The sequence below is a fragment of the Sardina pilchardus genome, chromosome 8 (assembly GCF_963854185.1).
Source record: "Sardina pilchardus chromosome 8, fSarPil1.1, whole genome shotgun sequence".
Taxonomy (NCBI): domain Eukaryota; kingdom Metazoa; phylum Chordata; class Actinopteri; order Clupeiformes; family Clupeidae; genus Sardina; species Sardina pilchardus.
This window is the reverse complement of record NC_085001.1, coordinates 35454794-35478171: the sequence shown is the minus strand read 5'-3', so window position 1 is coordinate 35478171 and position 23378 is coordinate 35454794. Positions and strand designations below refer to the sequence as shown.

The window sequence follows — 23378 nt, the reverse complement described above, 5'->3', positions numbered from 1 at the left end:
GTGCAAATATGTCACTACTATGGACATGCATGCCATACAATATCTGATGACCATCGACTTTTTGATGTTATAGGTTAGACACTAAAAAAAGACCACCCTAGATTTCGCTACCGCTCATAAATGCGGAAGTAATCGTTTTTAAACCTAGGCTGTCTTGTGCGTCTCCACGTTTCCCGATTGGTCAAAATCACCCCAACCACGAGAACGCGCACAGATCTGAGCTGAAAGCCTAGTTTGACAAATTTATCACATACCTGCTGTCGTAGGATCACTTAACTTAATACCCGAGTTGAGGCTTTGTGCAGCCTCGATATGTCTAGATAACCTAGATTTGTCTAACTTGCTTCGTAGGACACCCCACTGGTGGGGACCAGAGGCCTAGATACAGTATATACAGACATGAAAGGTGTTCAAGTTCTGTGCATAGTATTACCGTAAACAGAAGTTATTTGTGTTTTTGCATTTGCAGTTTTACATTGGATACATCAACCCTTTTAGTTTGTACTTTTTTTATTTGCAAACTTGTTTGTAATGTCTTTATGCCTGTGCCAAGTTACGGAAATGCCTGTGAGTCTTTCCGCTCACTTTGTGTAAAGTGTATTGAGGCCATGTTGCAATAAATCAATAATTGCTATAAACAATAAATTGATTGATTGATTGCATTGCATTCAAGAACAGTCACATAAGGTGACATAAGGGAAAGGAGAAAAGGGGAAATTGTTGCTTTTATTTGAATTGCCAGACTTCATAAGCCAAGTAGAGTATAAAAATCAACAGACATTTTACTGTATAGCTGACATTTATAAAATAACAACAGGTAGAACTGACCAGGCTACATCAATAAGTGTTGCTTCAGGGAAGTTGCACTTGTAAACATTTTTTGTCTGCAGCACTATTCAAGTAACCAAAAGGAATACTGATATGCAAGTGACATGGTGTCCACTACCGTATCGTACTCTGATTAAAAAAAGTTTAAGCTTGCAACATTCTGCTAAAAAGGATGCACAGCACAGATCTATGGCACTGGGAAGGCAAGTAGACTTGCTCTTATTGGACAAAAACACAATAGACAAGTGACTGCAGTCTCTTTTAGTACAAATGCAATTGAGCAATTCAGGAGAGTTGACTTCTCAGTCACTTCAGCCCATTGCTGTTACCCTCACTAAGCACACAGTGGATAAGATGATATTAAATACATTCAATATTGCGGTCACATAACAATACGTACAAACAGCTCAATACAGCAATTTGTGGTGGATTCTATGACAATATGGTTTCATGTGTTTAATATGGCAGGCACCCAAAGCAGATATGTTACAAAGCCTTCTCACCAAGTCCATGTCAAAATTAGTGTATTGATTAACATACTGTACTGCCACCAATGTTGAAATAGCACTGCATTATAATCTTGTTTTCATTAACAAGAAATTAAATTGGTTTCTGCCTCCCATCGAGGCAATGAATAACACCATGGAATTGATGTCTTTGAATCGTTGTCCTAATGTGAGCCAGTTACACCATCCACTGATTCACATTTTACCTTCACTCTCTGCAAGAAAAGAGAACAAAGTTAAAAGACAAGAGAACAGAGGAAACATGATGTTATATTAACATTCATAATGGAATATATTTTAAAATTTACAATGATTTCACCATGCTTTGAAATGTTAAAGGAGAAATCCTTTACGTGGATCTTGATCGCTACACATTGCTGAGTACTGTCTTAGAATTCAAACGGTTTCTTCACAATTAGTGAATTGAAAACACATCATTTTGTCATGTAAGGACCCTGTTCATGTTGCACAGAACAATCTGATGACATTTTGAGTCTGTTAAGAGGCAAAAAGACATGTTTAGAGATGCCCCCAGAACTAGCTCACTAAGAGCACTGGCTATTAGCTGCAGCTATTCCAGTTTGGTAGCACCGATTTTAGTCATTTTCTTTTCTATCAACAGTCCTCAGTCATGTCTAGTGATCAAGATGCTAAAGGGATAATCCGGAGTGAAATGCACTTTAGATAATTTTTTCGGACTATTGGGAGTACATACGTTGAGTTGACACCAAAATAATGTCATTCGGATGTATTTTGAGAAAGTTCAAGTTCACCGTTTTTAGCCAAAACTCGTTAGCCTGGAAGTGAACCGGGCATGTCCTTTCGCCGCTACAAAACCTCTTCTACTGTTCCAAACAACACTACACTTACGTGGTAGTGAGTAGAGGGTCCCTTAAGCCAAACCGAAGTATCCCCACGTCTTTATGTGGTCGGATAGAGAGTCACGAATGAATTTAATCGAGTCCGTACCTTTCCGGAAATGTTATTAAAGTGTTTGTAAAGCGTTGCCAGCTGCAGCAGCGACATTTCCGGAAAGGTACTAACTCGATTAAATTCATTCAGTCAATAGTGCCCAATGACCAATATCGTCAGTTTTTGTCGTTGACAAGGTAATCCTTGCATCAAAAAAAGCTGATTTCCAAAAATACAGAAAAAGGGCCAACTATAGGCCACCATTGTGTTATAGGCTAAATGAAGCTCACCACTCTCACAACCTTGTTCAAAATCTTAGTCAGGTCAGGCCCTGACGCGAGCGCCTCCCTATGAATGAAACAGTCCGTCCGTTGCGCATTGGGCGCTATCCTCCTCTCTCACGGTCTGCAGGCCATTTATTTTACTATCGTCTGTGCGCCATCCGAGTTCCTCACAGTTTTCCCATTTGATGTCATATTCTGCCAGGTAGACTAGGGTAATTGTTGAGAATGTTGAATAGCTCATCAGCAGTGGTCCTGCTTTTGACAGAATAGAATATCTTCGCTCGCTGTCAAGTTAACAAAGCGGACATAACTAAACCACCTTTGTTAGGCTACTGTCAGTGGCCTTGTCCACTTGCAAGGAAAAACATGCAGTTCTTTGAAATCGCAGAACAGCAATTTATTGTGTCGTTGGACAGATAGCCAAGATATCGTTCAATTTCACTGCGCTCGTGTCGAACATGAATGTTTGTTTCCGCTGCAATTACATTCCGGCACCATGCTGCATGTCTCTGCGCCCTAGTGGGCCGTGCCCCACAGTTTGAGAAACGCTGGCCTACTGCCTGAAGCTGGCGAACAAGTAGAAATGTAGGCCTATTGCAATTTAAAAACTGGAATAGGTTAGGCTACTCGGGAACGGCTTATTATACAAATTAACTGCATTAATGTAGCCTAATAATAGGCTGCCATCGGAAAGATCGCGCTCTGTCAAGTGTCATTCATATCAGTGTGAACTTCGTGAGCAATCCGACAGAAACGAATGGTGCGCATTTTGCACCTCACCCGCCGCAAATAATTTCTCTGCGCTGTCTTCTGTCTACAATATGCTCTGCTGTGGTCTAGTCACCAACTGATTATGAACGGGTTGAAGAAAAAGAAGAATGGATTTTGGCGTGACATTTGTTGTGTCTGCGTGAGAGCGTGACATTGATGCTGAAATCGTAAGTGTCACGGCGGGAGCGTGAGAGTTGGCAACCCTGCTATTATTTACGGACATTTTACTCATTGTCTCGCAAAGACTCCGACGGTAGACTACAAACTTAACACTTATGTCCACCGAAAACAAGTTTGGACATCAACGACCTCAATTTCGAAATTGAAAAGACGTTTGAGTTGAAGCGTCCAGAGTGTCTATAGGGGAAAGCATAAGTCATCGAATGGAATGAAAGTAGAAAGAAGAATAAAAGTGAAGTAATGATAAGCAAAAGAAGTCCAAGTCCCGAACCATGGGGACCGTTTAGGAAAACCCCAAGTCATATAGACTATTAAATGCAGCATGGTCATGCTCTCTCCCACACTCTGTTGTCTCGGCTGTTGTTTACATCTCTCGCAATGCGTTGCACGTGTCACAGGTGACTCAGTCCTTTGTTAGTTAGAAAAGTTTGTGTGCCAAAGCAGCATTAAGACATTAGGGCCTTATTGTGTGCAGTGTATCACTTGCTGCGTTTACATGAGAGCTTTAATTCCGAATAAAACCAAGTTAAATCGGAATAAAAGTTAATTCCGCTTTAAAAGAGACCATGTAAACGCTTATTCCGCTTGAAAATGATTATTCCGAATTAAACTTAATTCCGATTTAAGTGGTTGGTTTATTCCGATGTTAAAGCGGAATTAACTCCCCTCCTTGATCATGTAAACCTTTATTCCGATTAAAAGTTTATTCCGTTTGTTTGGCGCATGCTCGTACAAGGAGGAAGAAGAAGCGCATGCTCGTTTCATGGTTAATTCGGCTCCGTCTTCTTACCCCCTTCTCCGACAGTCTTCTCCTCCTCAGCTAGCAAACGTGAAGCTTGACAATATTCTCGAGCTGCTGGCTAAATAGTAGCCTATTATCAGAGTTACTGTGAAACCCGTTTTCATTATGTTATTGTCCATGCTGTAACGTTAACCCGAGATGACAAAAAAGTTGCTAGCCAGCTAAAGTTTGTTTTCTTCCGGTAGACCTTATTAGGCTACGTTCATGCGCCGCCTGTCCAATCGGAACCCTTCCCGACCCCCAGACGTTCAGCAGAATACAATAAAGCGTAATTAACGTATGTTCCATGTAAACGCCAATTCGGAATTATTATTTCCATGTAAACACGAAGGAGAATATTTTAATTCCGATCTATTTAATTCTGAATAAACTAATTCGGAACTAAAAACATCATGTAAACGTGGCCACTGTGGTGTTTAGTTTTTTTCTCATTAAATTTTTTTATTGCCAAAAATATCATCAATAACATGAAATAACATGTTACATATAAACACACACAAACAATTTTACTTACTGAAACCCCTGCCCTCCCCACCCACCACACCCCCCTCCCCATACCCCCCTCCCCCCACCACCACTCTCCTCCCACACCTCCCAACATAGTACGAAGACATTCATAGACAGGTTATGGTGACAGCAGATCTTTCAGCTTGTATATCAAGTTCTCCCACATTAATATTGTACATGGCTGGGCATTATTTACTCTTGCTGACGACAGTTCCATGTAAGATATGTCCAAGAATGTCCGCAACCAGTGAGTTTTAGAAATGTCATGAGGGGACTTCCAGCGCTGGACAACAATCTTTTTAGCTGCAGTGAGCCCTGCAAGCCATACCTTACGTTTTTTTTCCGCAAGAGAAAGATGGGAATCATCATTCAGAAGATGCACAGCCGGGCTCATAGGGAACTGAACCCCTGTCAAATCTGAAATGATTTTAGTCACTGTGCCCTATAATCTGGATACCTCTGGACATTCCCACACAACATGCAAAAGAGAGCCAAGGGTTCCATGGGGGCAAAAGGAGCAGTATGGATCGGGCACAATTCCCATTCGGTGTCTGATTCTTGGTGTTACATATGCCCTATGGCAGAACTTTAAATGTATATATCTATGATTTGGATTTTTTGACGCACCTGAGACATTGTCCCAAATTGCTTCCCAGTCCAATTCTTGTCCGAAATTTGTTATGTCCCTATCCCAGGCTTTCATTCCTGATGTGGGTGTGTATTTTTTAGAGTTGAACCTATCATAGAGGAACGACACTATTTGTTTCGGTGATTGCTGTATCCATTTTAAAATAGGATGATCCCCTAACTCTGACCCCCAAGGAACCCTGTAGGCTTTACAGGCTGATCTTATTCTAAAATAAAAGAAAAGAGAATGTTTATCAATGTTATAATGAGATACCAACTCTTGGAAACTGAGTATAGAATTTTCCCCACTAATGTCCTGCAATGTGTTGATACCTTTAGCTTCCCAATGCTTGTTGCAGAATGGTTTTCCCCCCGACAAAAAGTGACTATTATTCCATAATGGGGATAACTTGCACCATATGTTTTTACATTGTATGAATCGTTCTGCCGCCCTGAACACTTGGACCATATAAGTCAGAATTGGACCATAATGTAACGCACATTTCTTGATAGACACACCTGAGAGAAGAAAATCTTTTAATCTAATTGGTGCTATTAGATCTTCCTCTATACTCTTCCACGATGAATTATTGTCCTCACCTATCCAGTGCCTGAAACTTCTTAGTATAAAAGCCCAGTGGTATAACTTAAAATTAGGACAGGCAAGTCCTCCATCTACCTTACTAACTTGAAGAGCTGACCATTTTAATTGCGGTCGCTTACCATTCCACACATACTTTCTTAGCATAGCCTCTAGTTTTGTCCAGTATCCAGCTGGTGGTGCAAGTGGGATCATTGAACTTACAAAGTTAATGCGGGGTAAAATATTCATTTTGATTACTGAGATACGAGCAGGTACTGAGCTTGGTAAATGTTTCCATCTGTTTATATCCTCCTCAATATTTTTTAAGATTGTAGAGTAATTTACTTTCGCCACAGAGTTAGGGGAACTAGTTATTCTAACCCCCAGGTATAAGACCTCTTTCATGACATTAATCTGAACTGGTAGAGATACCTTATTTGGATCTGTATTGATGAGCATAAGGGCAGATTTGGAAAGATTTACTTTATACCCTGAAAGGTATCCAAATTTCTCCAGTACTGTCAAGACACAAGGAAGCGTATGCTGAACATTTGCCAAATAGATCAAGATGTCATCAGCATAAAGTGATATTGAATGTGATGTAGAGCCAATTGTAATAGGAGAGATTATGGGAGAATTTCTAACTAAGTGTGCCAGGGGTTCTATAGATAATGTAAAAAGTAAAGGAGACAGAGGGTCTCCCTGTCTCGTGCCCCGTCGTATGTCAAACAACTCAGAGCTACATCCCCCAACATATACTCTGGCTGTAGGATTGGCATATAGAGTTTTAACCATATTAATGAATTTATCCCCAAACTTAAATTCTTTCATTGTTCTCCAAAGAAAAGGCCATTCCAGACGGTCAAACGCCTTTTCAGCGTCTAAAAAAAGGAAGGCACTGTCTGGTGGAATTTTATGAGATGCACTAAGTATGTGTAATAGCCGACGGACATTATCAGAGGCTAGGCGCCCCTTGATAAAGCCAGTTTGATCAGGGCTTATGATGTCCCCTATTACTTTCTCAAGCCTTCTAGTCAACATTTTGGAGAAAATCTTGAGGTCAGCATTAATCAAAGATATTGGACGGTGGTTAGCACACTCCAGGGGGTCTTTACCAGGTTTAGGAATGACTGTGATCAGAGCTGTGTTTAGGTCCCTATGAAAGGCACCCCTTTCAATAGCATAATTTAAAGTGTCCAACCACACTGGTCCAAGCATGTCCCACAATACAAGGTATAGCTCAACCGGTATCCCATCTAATCCTGGAGTTTTGCCCTTATTTGTATTTTTAACTGCTTCAAATAATTCTTCCAATGTCATAGCAGAGTCTATATATTGGACATCTTCTTCTGTCAAAGTAGGAAGCTCTATTCCACTGAAGAAGTTGGAGAACTCATTTTCTGTGGGTGTTTGTCCCTCTGTATACAAGTCCTTATAAAAATCTCTAAACGTCTCAGCAACTTCTACTGTTTCCGTCACCATTCCCCTCCTAGGACATCTAATAGCTGGTATTGCTCTTTTTGCCTCCTGTTGCTTAAGAGTTAATGCCAGCAGGTGACTTGGCCTGCTACCTTCAGCATAATATTTGTGTTTGGTTATGTGAATCATATATTCTGCTCTGCGTCTTAGTAAGTCATTCAATTCTGCCTGTTTTATTTTAAGCAAATTTTCTGTTGCTGTAGTGTAATTTTTCTTGAGATCATTCTCCAAAGACCCAATTTCTTCCTCTAGGGTGTTTATCTTTTGAAGTCTAGTTTTATGTAGCTGAGAACTAAACATTATGGCATTATTTCTTATGAATCCTTTGATAGAGGCCCAAATCACAGTCTTATCTGAAACACTATCTCTGTTAAGATTGATAAACTCTTCCAGGCCGGGTTTTAATTGTGCTATAAACTGTTCGTTTTTTAAAAGAGAAGAATTAAATCTCCACCTACTAAACCTATTCTTGATTCCACCATAATGAAAATTAGAAATTAGAGGGTTATGATCCGATATGTGTCTGGGTAAGATTTCTACAGCTACTAGGTGTGATAGACTGGATGAGACAAGGATATAATCTATTCGAGAGAAGGTTTTATGTCTTGACGAGAAGAAGGTATAGTCTTTAACAAAGGGGTTGTGCACCCTCCACACATCTGTCAAGTTCAAGTCAGCTATAAAGTGGTTAAGTGCTTTAGAAGCAGAATCTTGAGAGGTTGATACAACTGAGGAGGACTTATCAAGATTGCAATCCACAAATGCATTCATATCTGAACCAATGTATAATTGGTAATCATTAAGTTTTAACAGCTGTGAAGTAACTGCCGGGAAAAAATCTGTTTCAAATACAGCATATAGGCTTACAAAAGCGACCTTTTTGCCCTGAATAGATGTACAGCAGAATGCCATTCGTCCTTTATCGTCAGAGCCAGTCCTTTCAATTGTCAGGTTAATACTACGTCTCATTAAAATCATTGCACCTTTTGTGCGAGTGCCATCAGTTGAAGCTACAACTGGTTTGTAGAATCTATTTTGAATTCTGGTAACATCATTGGGTTTTAGATGTGTCTCTTGAAGAAGTGCGATATCTATTTTTTTCCTGCGTAAGAAGTCTAATATTTTAGTACGTTTGTAGGGAGAATTTAGTCCTCTAACATTGAATGCCATAATAGAAAGATTTTCTAGCCTGTCTGTGTTCATGTTTCCCTGGGAAAGTGCATTGGTGGTGGAATCCCTCCCTAACCCCCCATGTCCCCCGTATTACTGATGTCATCTGAAATTAAGATTCAGTCAGTGAGTCTGAAGAACTGGGGACTTAGCCATGTAGGCTAAATAGCTAACCAAGCCAACCAAAATATCCCCTTTGCAGTTAAAATAAATTGAACATTCTTATCCATGTCTAAAATCATTGACAAAGTCATTCGGTAATATAACCATTACTCACAAAACTCGATATAACTTCCTCCAAATGCAACAGAAAGTTAGCTTACCGCTATTTGTCCATCATTACAGCTCACTAGATTAGCTGCTAATCATTAGCATACCCCAAAGCAAAAGTTCTCATCGCCGCGTTTTGTTGTTGTGAGTCAGGCATCGCTGCTAGCCGCATCCAGTCGTGAGTTGCCTTCGTCGTCTCCCAGCACCGATGCTTTCAGGCTATCGTTGGCTTCCTCCGCTGAGTTAAATGACATCTTCTTGCCTTTGACATTCACTTTCAGGATCGCAGGATAGATGAGATACGCGTCAATCCCCTTCTGCCATAGTTTGGCTCGAATCTCTTTGTATTTCTGTCGCTCTTTCGTCGTCCCCGGGCCATAGTCAGCGAAGAATTGCAGCCGGGTGCCATCAGTGTGGGTTGGCTTCGCCTTCCTCGCTCCCTCCAGGATGGCCTGTCGGTCTGTGTACCGCAGCAGTCGAAAGATCATAGTTTGCGGTCTTGACGTGTTGTTGGAGTAAATCCTATGAGCTCTGTCGATCTCGAGTGCGTCGTCAGAGCTCAATTGTGGAATCCAAGTGGGAAGCATTTTCTGGAGGTAGCCTCTTGGGTCTTTCCCCTCAACTCCCGTTGGCAAACCCACCAATCTCACATTATTCCTCCTGGATCGGTCTTCTAGGTCATCAAACTTTTTTTGTAATTTAGTGACCTCATCAGCACATGAGCTAGTCTCTTTCTCATTCTTACGCAAGCTAGCCTGTATGTCATCTATTCGGTTGAAGACCGTGTCAAACTTTTTGGCATGGATGTCAGCCTGTTCTTTCAACGACCGGAGGATATTGCCATTTTCAGCCAAATGCTTCTGTATAGGGTCAAGGGCTTTTCCCAGCGAATCCTTCAACATAGACGCAACAGTATCTTGAAGAGACTCCATTTCGGTTGCCATTGCTTGTTTGATTAGAACACCAATATCGTCGGTGGAGTCGTTTGACTGAGGTCGTCTATTTGAGTCTTTTTTGGTTGAGGTTTGGTCTTTCTTGGAAGCCATAATGCAAATAGAACTATCCCTGTCTGGGATATTTAACTAGGTGATTTATAAGCACTTCTAGCACTAAAATAAGAGGGTTTCGTTTAAGAGCTCAGTGCACCGCTGCCATCTTGCCTCGCGCCTCACCGGAAGTCTTCCGCCACTGTGGTGTTTAGTGTGTGTAAACATATATTTTACACCCTGATTTGTAGTGGCTGTTTCACATGAATTGTAGTGAGTTTTGTCAAAGATCCTTAAGGCGTAGCAAGATACGTCGTCGTAGTTCATGTCTATGGGCGCAAAACGGGGATCACTTCCTCTGCATAAAGAGGCGCGTCATTGCGTGTCAGACGTATTCATGGGTTTCATCAGGTCCCTTTCCACAGGTGTACAAAATCAAGCACTCGATTATCAATGCTTGATGATGTTCCAAAATAATCTTGCTGCTCTTTCAAGCCCTCTACATTTATTAGTTCTAATATGGAAGTAACACACACAAAGCATACATTTCAAGGAATTGAATAAAAACATAAATGGAATAATGGAAATATGTCGCTGCTCTCATTAAGTTACCCCAGCGCCATCTGATCGTCGTTAGCACAAATCAGGATTTGGTTCAGCTGGCTGGCTAATGTGTTGTCAAGGTAGAGCGTACGTAGCAACCGGCCAATAAGCAGAATAAACAAGAGGGGCACACCTGATATAAAGTCGATTTTCTCCAGACGGGAATGCTCAAAAATGCTAAAAAGGTACCTGAAGTGGTCAGAAGGGGTTGAGGGTCATGAAACCGTGCCCAAAATTCACATTCCTAACTCTAGAGAATGGAGATTTTAGCATATAGTTGAAATTCTGATCTATGTCCATAGACTTCAATGGAACAGTTGCTGCCTCTGCTCTGCATAAAGGGGGATTTTGACCCCCCCTCTTGCCATTCGGGTTCCAGGAAGTGGCTTCTCATGAAGTATCTTGCTCCGCCCTTAATGATCTTTGGTTTTGTTACTGTTACTATCTCTTGCCTTAAAGAGTCACTTCACCCCATAACTCCACCCACTTCACATTTCTGAAAACGGCTTTCAAAATGGGCGAGACGTTCTGAAATTTGGAGAGAGAGTGCAGCACTGCTGCAACCAATCAACCATGGTGATTTTGTGTCAATCTGGGAATGAGTGCTGCAGACATGGCTTATCACAGGTAGGCTAATCAGGGCAGCAGGTGTTGGGGCGTTTCAGTCCTAATTTGTAACGACCCGGTGACGTAGTGTCGGACTAGAAGTGCAGGACAACGTCAGCATTCCAATAGTATTTTGGACCAACATGCCATGGCATGTTTTCGAACTGTAGTATGCGCGAGAGAGCAATATATCCAATACAAAATCAGACGAAATGTTACTTTTGTCGAGAAACACGATTTTTGTCAATATTAACCCTGGTAATAGTACAGTTCACCACTTATGAGTATTTTCAATCAATCAACAGCTCAAAAAACCTATTTTAGGGTGCAGTGACCCTTTAATGACTTTTGGACATCTGCTTAAGGCTGGCTTACATTGCACGATTTTGACCTGTTTTAACAGTCGGCGACTACATTTCCAAAATCGGGCGGCAATCTTGGGAGTTGTACTAGAATCGCAGCGCGCTCCCGTCATCTAAATCGTTTAGTGTAAGGTGCCAATCTTAGCGGTTTTAAGTCCGTCGGAGGCAGTCTTTTTCTAGTTTTGCCGTTACGACAATATCAAACATGTTTGATATTATCGGAAGTCTTTTCAGTCGTGGCTCATGCAAATAGTGACGTGAACATTAAAAACCAATAGTAACCACGGTCGAACATGAAACAGGAAGGGGCAAAATAGGCGACAGCTGTAGCCTATATGATTATTTGTTATTTCATTTCTTATAATTTATTAGACGGCTGTTCTACGTGACAGAACAACTCTATATCTGTTAGTGATGTCACACATCAAACAATGCTGCAGAAACGCGAAAAAAATTACTTTGATATGAGTAGGCTATCATGTGAGTTCCTGTTAATGATGACGTGTAGCCTATTGCACGATGGAAATAATTTGAAGGAATCTAGCAGCAGTCTTGTAAATAGTGACCCACAGTCTTTGCAAAATCCTAATCTGAGACTGGCCTGTGACTAGACTGTGACTAGAAACTCAATGAATTGTCTTTAGATGTGAGAGGGTCTGAGACAGTAGTCTTTCAAAAATCTTTTCCAAATCTTTGCAAAGTCTGTCAATGTAAGGTAGGCTTTAGAGACAAACTTGGCAACTAACTTCCTCTTTCTTACCCTGTGCCCATATTTGGACTATGCCTCCTCCCCTGCATTGTGACTGAACTGTGAACAAATTGAACTAGTTGTATGCTCCATCTCTCTGCCCATATTTGGACAGTACTTCCTGTCAATTGTTCATTGCCTCTGCCTTGATGCTTATTGTGGCAATGAGCGGCTAATTGACTAATGACTGGCCATGCCCTGGCTAAAGCATTCTAGACTTTTGCTCTGGGGGCGCTGCTTCCGGGGGGCCTGGGCGGCGGGGCGGATCGGATTGCAGGGTATCTGCACATTTTTTATCAACAAATTTAATGACTTTTAAGACCTTTTTAAGACCTCTAAGAATAAAAATTAAGACCATTACCACGGCAAAAATATATATAAAAAGTACGCTCTAGGCTGTTCAGTTTACCAAAGCACATTTGCATTTGAGTGACAGTGCAAATAGTGCACGTCAGGCAACTGCCTTCTCAATACTACAACAATACTGCTGTAAATAACGTACAAACAGTGTGTAAACAAATCAAGTTGCAAATTACAAGTTAGACACAGTTAAAAAATGGACAAGGCTCCCGACTAACTTTTTGCGTTGGTTGCACTGGTGCGCCTAACTTTTTTTTCAGGTGCACCAGCACAAAATGTAGGTGCACCCACATTTTTCATTGCATATCTTTCTAACAGCAAAAGGTCACATTTTTATCGCACTCCTTTCATATAATGTGAATGATTTTTTATAAATATATTTGCTAAAAAATCATTCACATTATATAGATAATCATTCAAACTAAATAACCCCCCCCCCCCCCCCCGATTTTTCTTCCCATATACTGACATTTCTGATATTCATGACTGCACACTTTATGCAGATTATATAGTCTACTATTTGTATTACAACTCTAGGCCTACCTCTTTAATTCAGCTGTCTGATTGATGCCTCAAAATATTGTAAACAAAGTAGCATAGTTGGCTAGCTTATCATAGTCTACTGGTTGGACTGTTCAGTTTCCCCCACATGTGTTAAAGTTTCAAGGAGTGCTGATACTTTTTCTCCTTGGGACAGGTCCTTTTAGTCTTGGAGTTAGAAAACATTGGTGATGAGATGATCACTCAACTTGAATGCAAGAGTTTTAATAAAATGTGCAGCATGCTGCTAACCGGATTTCATAATAATTTAGCTAGTCGTCATTGCTTTATTCACGATTGTGAATGTTTTATTTGGATTAAATGTGCATGTCGAGGGGTGGGTGTCCATTGAGCGCGCACGAGAGAGAGAGAGAGAGAGAGAGAGAGAAAGAGAGAGGGCCAAGCCGAGGAGGTTTACAGTAGGCCTACTTCTATATTGTTTGGTAAAGTTGCACGCATACAATGAAAACAGGCGAAAGAAATGTATGCTCTCACCCGAAAAGCGTCAGGTGCACCATTGCAACCTCGAATATTTTTCAGTCGCATTCTTAAAAATCTTGGCTCGCGTCTGCCACTCTGAAACACTATCTCCGTCTGTAGGAACGAATACGCTACTTTTTACTGTGTTGTTATATTGTAACACCCACAATATTTGAGTGTGTCTACATTCGCAAAGCTGACGAAACAGACTCGGCACGACATGAAATTTAAGACCTCCTCATCGGAAATTCTAGAATTCAAGACATTTTAAGACCTTGAAAATCCAAAAAAATAAATACGACTTTTTAAGACTTTTTAAGGACCCGCGGGGACCCTGGATTGTGTGTCCTGGGGCCCGTTGCACAAAAGCAGAATTAAGACATCCGGGATAAGTTACTGAGCCGCGATCACTGAATCCTAAACAAGAGCATACCGGCTGAATTGGTTGCACAAAGACCAATCCAGGATTAGCAGACACGGATTCATCAAGCCAGGTGTAAGTTATTCGGTGTATGTGCGCGTTCGCGTTCTCCCCCAAATAACTCGCGGTTGGAATAAAAAAGACGCGAAAAATAGCGTCTTGCACACAAAGTAAACAACCGCTTTTGATGTAGACTAACAACGAGGTAAAGTTTTACTTTTTTGGATGGGGGATCATGATTATTTCTGTTACATAGCGGGAGTAGGTGTGGCAGATCAACTGAATGCAAAGTTACGTATGCACCCACGTGTGTGAGAGCTTCCTTGTCTCGGCACGCAACGTCATTAGGAAGCGCTTTGCCACCGCAAAGATGCACAAAGTATCTTAATTTGTCTTAAAAGCCGAATTAGTTCAAAACACCTTCGAAAAATGTCCCCTCCACTTCCAATCAACTACTACAGCAGCCTATTCATCAAACATCTGTCAAAAAAGAAGCAAACAACGAGTAGGCTATGTTATTAATTATAAGGCCACCATAATTTAAATGACATCCATATGGTATTAGGCAGACATTCTGCTGTGTTTTGCGAGTAAATGCGTGTTGCAAATAATATATAAATGGAATCTACAGCTCTTTAAAAAAAATCACGTGGAGGTCTCATTTGAATGACAGCTAGCTGAACCAATCAGATGATGTAATTACCATTAGAATCAACTTATCTTGGCTGTGAGCCTGGTCAGGAGCAGGCTAGCTCCACAGAATAAATCGCCATGGTAACTTATACCATAACATATCCTGCTGCCCCCTATCCCGCTTTTGTGCAACTGGATCACGGATAAATTGAGCCAGGATAACCAAGATATCCCGGGTTAATCCCTTATCCTAGTTTTGTGCAATAGGCCCCTGGTCGGGCCGTGGTGGGTGTTCGCGCGGTGTTGTGGTTGGGGTGGGGCTGGCGCGGGCCCCGTTCTCTCTGCTCGCGGATGGTGGTGGGGGGTTGTCTGCGGATGGGTGGCGCCGCCTGTGGGCGGACTCTGGCTGGCCATGCTCAGCCGTGCTGCTCCGACGCGCGGTTCAGGGGTGGTGTATGGGTCGCCTGGGTGGGGGGGGGCATTGTGGGTGGGTGGATGTTGCGTGCGTGGTGGGTGGGTGGATGTTTGCATGCGTGGTGGACGATGTGCGGGATGCCTCTTCGGGTTTAACGAGTGTAAAAGCGTTTTGTAAACCCTCTATAGCAGGGGTGGCCAACCAGTCTAGCATGAAGAGCCAAAAAAAAATCCACAAAACTCAAAAGAGCCGCACAACAAAAAAGGTGTCCATACTACAACAGCACAACATTAGGCCTACAGTTATAGCTCCTTTGTTTTTCATTTAAAGTAAGACACTGGCAGATGCTCAATGATCATTGAAAAATGATCAGTAGCAAGCAACAAAGATCAGACACGCATCAAATTCCCCCTCACTGAATGACTTAGTACTGTTATGTATTGAAGTCGTTTTGATCTGCTGGCCACCGTAGTAATTAGGAATTGCACTATTCTAGTTTTGATATATGACGGCCACCGTATTTAGGAAGTTCGAGTGCTTGGTGTTGTTCCTGACTGTAATGATGCACGTATAACTTCAGTAAATGTTCCTGAACATTAAGCCTGGTGTTGCCTTCTTCCTCTTCCACAACCGACTTAACAAGTACCATGAGCAATGCTCCAACAACTGATAATGCAATGTGACCGTCAAATAAACAAAAAGAAAACGAGTGACGTCTATAGCCATTTACCTTGTAGCCTACTTGCAAAAGTATGCAGGAAATGTTCAGGTTTGAAGCTTTATGAATCAGTGGCATACCAAGTACCAAACTAATGTGTAGGCTAGAAACATATCACCTCCGCAAATGAGGTTATGTTTTCATCGGGGTTTGTCTGTTAAGCAAGATGTTAAGCGGAGGCGCGAGATGTTAAGCTGCATGCGCGAGGCGGCTTGCGATCTCGGAGTGCTTTTGTTTTGATTACTTTGACATATTAACCAGAGGGGTTATGCTACAAAACAATATCAACCTCCTTTTTAATGGCACGTGTTCCTTCTACTTACGATTAGCTTCAGGGTATTCCTGATTGCAACAGTAGCATTAAACCTGGCTGAGAATAAACACGTCTGCTTCTTTTTGGCAAATTCCTATCCATATCATGACGGTAAAATTATTATTATTAATACTTACTTTTGGCAGTAGGCTACTATCAAATTCTGAAATTAATTATTATTTACCGGAAATAAAGGCTATTTCAAAAAGAAAAAGTTTAAGTCCGAGGAGAATTGAGAACATTAGTTGAGCAGCCGCGAGCCGCACGAGAGGAGGCAAAGAGCCGCATGTGGCTCGCGAGCCGCGGGTTGGCCACCGCTGCTCTATAGTATAACCATTTATATCACCATTGATATACTTATTAATACTTAATATGACTTACAGTAATACTAACACACTCTATTTCTCTTCCCTTTCCCCTATACCTCACCTGTGAGGTAAACCATTACCAGCCATCAACCATCTCTGTGCCTGTCCCTCATCACACCTGAAGTCACATCCTTCTGACTGCCCTACCATCGCCTGCTGTGGTTCCCTGCCCGAATCTTTGGCCCTCGGATCTCAGCGACCCATCACCTTCCGAAATAACTAATGGATTACTAATGGACAATTTATTCCCTACACTGGACTATTTGAACGTTCATTGTCATTGTAACTTTCAAACTACAAATGACTGTACTGTAACTGACCCAAGGCAGATGGGTTGGGCCCTTGAGTCGTGGGTCTGTCTGAGGTTTCTTCCTATATGTATCTCCAATTCTAGGGAGTTTTTCCTTGCCCCTGTTACTCATGGGCTCTCTTTGAATGTCTAACACTCTGTAAAGCGCCTTGAGACATGTGTAATGTATTGGCACTCTATAAGCGACATTAAATTGAAATTGAATTGAAATTAAAGGGTATAAAAGCCAGTCTCCCGTGAAGAGAACGGGGCGCATTGCTGGATAGAGAGTGCCGTCTGCCCTGCTGCCATCGCCCTGCTGCCATTGCCCTGCTGCCATTTGGTTTCAATGCACTCTATTGCTCTGCAAAGGGCCGTAATTGTTGTATTGCTTTGCCGTGAGTGATCGTGTTGCCATTAGTTCTCTTGCTCCTGCCTAAGTGTTGCTTTTATGCTCCCTTCTGCGTCCAGAAGCCTCCTCGCCTGAACACCAGTGACTGCAGCTGTATGTCAACGCTCGCTATTGCAGACCAAAGGGCCGTAACTACTTCCTACCTCAGAAGTGTGGACGTGCTTGTCATTTGTCGTACTGTGGATCACTATACTATTCTCTTTTAATCCCCAGCCTCGGCCATCCTGTGGTTCCCGTTTTGGATCTGTCCCCGAAGACCGTGGCTGCCTCACCGGTTTCTCTCCAACGCCCCCTCCTTGCTCTGACCAGCCTCGACTACACCGGATTCTCCCCAATGCTGACTCCTGTTGAGTTGTAACGCTAGACGCACCGCCGCGTAGAGAGGGCGTTCGACGAGGCCAGTACTTTGGACCAGAGACTTTAACTGAACTCTCCCTTTTTTTAACTTCTCTTAATAAAGTATATTTTCTTATAATAAAGTTGGCTTGTCTGTTGGGTTTCTGCCGCTGGGACCTGGGCCCTTATTTAACTGTTGGCCACTAGGTGACACACGTTATACTGATTTGTCACCAGACAGTCTCAAAGCAATTAAAATCACAGTTTAGTAACGCAGTAACGCAGCCTGCTTGCAGTAAAGTAACGGTAATCCAATTACTGATTTTGCAATTGTAATCCCTTACTTTACTCGTTACTTGGAAAAAGTAATCGGATTACAGTAACGCGTTACTGCCCATCACTGCTCACGAGATTAAAAAAGTATACATACTTATACTCTTAAAACATCAGTGTGAGACATACCATTGGATGAATTATGTTTCTTTTGACTGGAGACCACAGCCGTGGGACTTAACCCTAAGGGGACAAGACAGATCATTAAGACAAATATCTGACATTTGACTTCATATGCAATTTCAACAAACCTGAAGCATTTTCTTGAAAAGGTAGGTCAACATATACGGTCACCTTCATAAGTATTTGAATAAAAAGAGGAATATAAAATCATCTTTTGGAAATGTATCTTAATGCCTTAAACAGAAAAATGAGGAAATATCCAACCTTTAAGGACATCAATTTTCTTTGTGAATGAATAATGATACAGGGGTAGGGTGACCAGATGTCCCGGTTTTCCTGGGACAGTCCCGATTTTGAGTGGCGTGTCCCGAGTCCCGACAAAAGCCTGTCGGGACGCTAATATGTCCCGGTTTTCACCAACAACTATTGAAGTGTGGTTTTAATAGGCTATAGCCCGATCAGCCCGAACTAGCATAAAGCGTCCGACATATGATATGATTTGTGTGTGTGTGTGTGTGTGTGTGTGTGTGTGTGATCGTGTGCCAGTCAATCGCAACAGTCTGCACAATCTTTGCAGTCAACGTTACATTGTTTCATTGCCTCGTTTTAATGGCTAGCAGGTTACGCTACGACAATGCTGAAGAGAAAGTAATCATTCTCAATAACCTAGTCCGTGAGCCAGAGGGGTTGGTCGTTACCAAAAAGGTGGCAAACCATACCTTTTCTGAAAGCCTTGAATCTCAGCTTTTCAATGATGTATAATGGCCATCTGACAAGAGTTGTTTAGAGTTATCACACATAATGTAAACTCAGGTTGAGAAAATAATATGGCTGAGTTTCGTTTTCAAAAAATGTTTTCATGCATAGATCTGGATAATAGGTGAGGAATGTTTAGGAATCAGACAGTGCAGGCCCTAATCTCTGACTGAAAGTGCACAGAATTTGTGCATTTACACAGCAATATTTAAGAAATTTTCTCGGGGGTGACACCCCCGAACCCCCACTACCATTTGGGCTTAAGGACAGCAACGAAAAAAAAAAAAGTTTCACCCGCATGTTGACGTTACATTTGGTCACGCACAAAGTGTCCCGGTTTTAGCTCAGAGAAATCTGGTCACCCTATACAGGGGTCAAGTATTGGAAATTCCCAATGGAGGCAGGCAGATTTTTATTTTTAAAGGCCAGTTATTTCATGGATCCAGGATACTATGCAATCCTTGGCCTTTGGAATTAAAATAACCCTACATCACATACTAGTGAGGGGAATTGTGTTATTTTAGGAACGATTCATATAGATTTTTGCAACTAGTGTTTTTTTACTTGCTAGGACCCCATTGAATACAAAACAACCTGTTTCCAATTTTTTTCATCATTTTTAGTGCCAAAATTCAAAATGGCGGTCAATATATGCAGAAAAATCACAAAAAATAACATATAGTATAGTAATTCCGTGACTATTCTCTGGCAAATGTATTTTGTTGACTGATTTGACTTCTATACACCCTATACATCTCATTTTGAGATTTAGACATCATCTTGGCCCTGAAATCCAAGATGGCCACCATCTGGTAGAGCGAAAACATCATTTTTAATACACAAATGAACTTTTTAACCAGATCGAGCACCTACAATGATGCATGAAGACAGTTTTTGTGGTAAATTGACCATAATGATTGTGATTTTGACATTATTTTGACATTAGCTCATTGTTTTGACCCCAAAACCCAAGATGGCCACCATCTGGGAAGGCAAAAATGTGACGTTTAGAAGAAACACTGCCTTTGACACCATAGATCATGACATACTACTTGATAGGCTTGAACATACCATAGGCATCAAAGACTCAGCACTCACTTGATAAAGATCATACCTTACCAACTGTCGACAATTTGTACTGGTCCATAACGAACCATCTACCCAGATTACGATAAAATATGGAGTGCCTCAAGGCTCAGTACTGGGGCCCCTCTTATTTTCCCTGCATTATGCTTCCCCATGGTTCTTAAATTAGGAAACATGACATTCATTTCCATTCTTATGCAGATGATACACAATTATACTTTTCCATAAAGCCTGATGAATTAACCTTGTTAGGCAAACTTGACACAATCATGTATAAGAGATATAAAAACCAGAGCACCTAAAATGATGCATGAAGAATTTTTATTGTGGTAAATTGACCATAAGGATTGTGTTTTTGACATCCTTTTGACATTAATACATTGTTCTGACCCCAAAACCCAAAACGGCCACCATCCAAGAAGTTTAAAGTAATAGAAGATTAGTCCGAATCAGAGCATTCTGCCTCACTAGACTCTGAATCACCACTATCTGATGAAATTCTACTCTGCACATCATCATTTTCATTTTCTTCCCAATCATACTCGCACTACTATCTTCCGTGCTGTCTTCAACTGCCCTTAATGCAGGTAGATGATTTGGAAGAGCAGGTATTGTGTTGCGGACAGGGCGACAATGACCATCCACCAACTCCCATCCATGTCTGATTGGCATGGGATGGTGCTCAGGGAGGGATGGCGTACTAGATATGCCAAGTAGTTGTCACAGAGGCAGTGTTGGCACAAGCTATCTTCATCTGGGGTGAGACTGATAGATGATTTATTTTTCATGCTCTTCCACTTCACTGCACCTGCCTCTGCCATGGTGCTACTCTTTTGGTACTCTTGCGACCACAGATGACATGTCTTGTGAACTTGGATACTTCCTGCAACACTTCCTCCTCAAGGTCAAGGCTAAAGCATTTAACACATTGCTTTGTAGCGTAAGTAACATGGGGCATCTACAAAAATTGATATGAGGCTACCTGACTGACATTGCACAAACTGTTGATGCAGAGATTGTTTACTCTGGTGGCCCCCACTGTACTAACTTGTCAACCCAGCAACCAATGCAGAACTTCTGCTTTCACCAATCTGAGGCAAACACTACCCAGATAGCAAAACTGCACTGGGACGGAACTGGGCCACATGTACCACAACATTCGGCACGGATCTTTATAATGGACCTGATCCGGCGTCCAAACGCACATCGGTCCAAAATTGTTTTGGATCTGTTTGACGGATTTGCGGTAGATATGAACTTGCACTCGTCCAGGTCCGTCCCAGATAGCAAAACACACCTACCACGACATCCGGCATGGATCTGAATAGTGGACCTGATCCGGCATCCAAACGCACATCGGTCCAAAATTGTTTTGGATCCGTTTAACTGATCTGGTGGCAATAAGGGCTAAGACTGCTCCCAACAAACAAGATAACGTCCCGGCGATAATTCAGAGCATTTTAAAAAACGTATTTTGTCACTGCGACGGAAAAATCGAATTTCACCCAACCACCTGTTCACCGTTTAGCATTTGCACGGAGTGGCTTTTATTCGAGCTACTTCCTTGTTCCGAAACGGGATGGTGGGTTCCGCCCGATACTAGATTTGAGACCACTGAACGACTACCTCCGGCCGTTATGTTTCAAGATGCTTTCTGTCAAGCAGATCCTCCAGTCAGTTCAGATGGGGGACTGGTTCACAAGCATAGACCTGAGAGATGCTTACTTCCACATCTCTGTCCACCCCGATCATCGGCGGTTCCTCCGGTTTGCATTAGCAGACAGAGCTTTCGAATTCAATGTTCTCCCTTTCGGCTTGTCTCTAGCACCCCGCACATTCACAAAGTGCATGGATGCAGCTTTGAGCCCTCTGCGCCAACAGGGCATCAGAGTGCTAAATTATCTGGACGACTGGCTGATTTGTTCACCATCAAGACAGCACGCCATGTCGGACACAGCGGCGGTGGTAGCCCACTTGCAACTGCTAGGCCTGTCTCTCAATGTGGAGAAGAGTCAGCTGACTCCGTCACAACATATCGTCTTCCTTGGGGTAAGTCTGGACTCTGTGACCATGTTAGCAAGTCTGTCGGACCAGAGGATTGTCAATTTGTGTCAATGCCTTTCTCACTTCTCGGGTCGAAGCAGTGTTCGGTCCCACCGTTGCCAGAGGCTTCTGGGCCTGATGGCGGCGGCCTCTCAGGTGGTTCGCCTCGGCCTGTTGCATATGAGACCCATACAGAGATGGTACTTGTCCAGGGCACTCCACCCAGTGAGAGATCGGAACAAATCCATTCTGATAACATCGAGCTGCTTAAAGGCTCTCCACTGGTGGAATACACCCCAAAATCTGAGCAGAGGAGTTCAGCTAGGCAGGGTCTGCCGACGCGAGGTCTTAACTACCGATGCCTCCCTTTCAGGTTGGGGAGCAGTGTTGAACGGTGTGGGAGCTCAGGGACTGTGGTATCCTCCATGGGACTCCGCCCACATCAATGTTCTAGAATTAAGGACTATCTACCTATCTCTCTGCCACTTCCTGCCGGCACTACAGAACAAACATGTGCTAGTGCGGACAGACAACATGTCGGCTATAGCTTACATAAACCGCCAGGGGGGACTGAGGTCTTCAGCACTACACGGTGTGGCTCAGACACTCCTTCTTTGGGTAGACAAACATCTCTCCTCCATCAGAGCGGTCCACCTTCCGGGTTCGTTGAACTCCGCGGTGGACCTGTTGTCGAGAGGCCGCCCGCATCCGAGCGAATGGAGGCTGCATCCAGCCACAGTGCACCTGATTTGGGTTCGTTTTGGGAAGGCACGCGTAGATCTTTTCGCCTCAAAGGAGTCGGCCCACTGCCCACTGTGGTTCTCCTTAAGCGGAAACGACGCTCCTTTGGGGGTGGATGCACTGGCGCACGTGTGGCCCCAAGGCCTCCTTTACGCCTTCCCTCCAACCTCACTCATCCCAGCAGTGCTGGAGAAGACAAGGAGAGAGAACTTGGAGGTTTTGCTGGTAGCACCACGCCGCCACCAAGCGCCTTGGTTTGCCGAGATTCACCATCTCCTGTCAGGGGATCCATGGGAAATCCCTCTGAGGAAGGATCTACTATCCCAGGCAGGGGGGCAGTTGTGGCATCCGGATCCATCTCTGTTCAATCTTTGGGTCTGGCCACTGAAAGGGAGGCACTCCTTGCTCGGGGATTGTCCAGTGCGGTGACAAAGACTCTGCAGTGTGCTAGAGCCCCCTCTACAAGAGCGCTCTATTCTTATAGGTGGGAGACGTTCAAGACTTGGTGCATACGCCGAAACGAATGCCCAAGGTCAGGTCCACTAACGTCAGTACTTGAGTTTTTGCAGGAGCTCTTTGAACAGGGCAAGTCCCCTTCGACTTTGAAGGTATTTCTTGCAGCGATTTCAGCCTGCCATGAGCGCATAGATGGCAAAACTGTGGGAGCTAACCCCTTGTCTGTACAATTCTTAAGGGGAGCTCAGCGACTGCGCCCAAGACGGCTTCCCTCTGTGCCTGCATGGCAACTCAATGTAGTCCTCCAGGCACTGACAAAATCTCCATTTGA

At 42.8% G+C, this 23378-nt stretch overlaps 1 protein-coding gene across 4 annotated transcripts in view; it reads right to left on the bottom strand.

Moving 5' to 3' along the window:
• Positions 1–708: 708 nt before the first annotated feature.
• Positions 709–23378, bottom strand: part of znf608 (zinc finger protein 608) — a 43642-nt gene continuing 20972 nt past the window's right edge. For all 4 annotated transcript variants that reach the window (XM_062543780.1, XM_062543778.1, XM_062543779.1 and 1 more), the window contains 2 exons: positions 17972–18025; positions 709–1549 (listed from right to left, as the gene is read on the bottom strand). In XM_062543780.1, coding sequence (XP_062399764.1) covers positions 1530–1549; positions 17972–18025 — 74 coding nt within the window. In that variant the 3' untranslated portion in view covers positions 709–1529. The remainder of the gene's footprint in view (positions 1550–17971; positions 18026–23378) is intronic.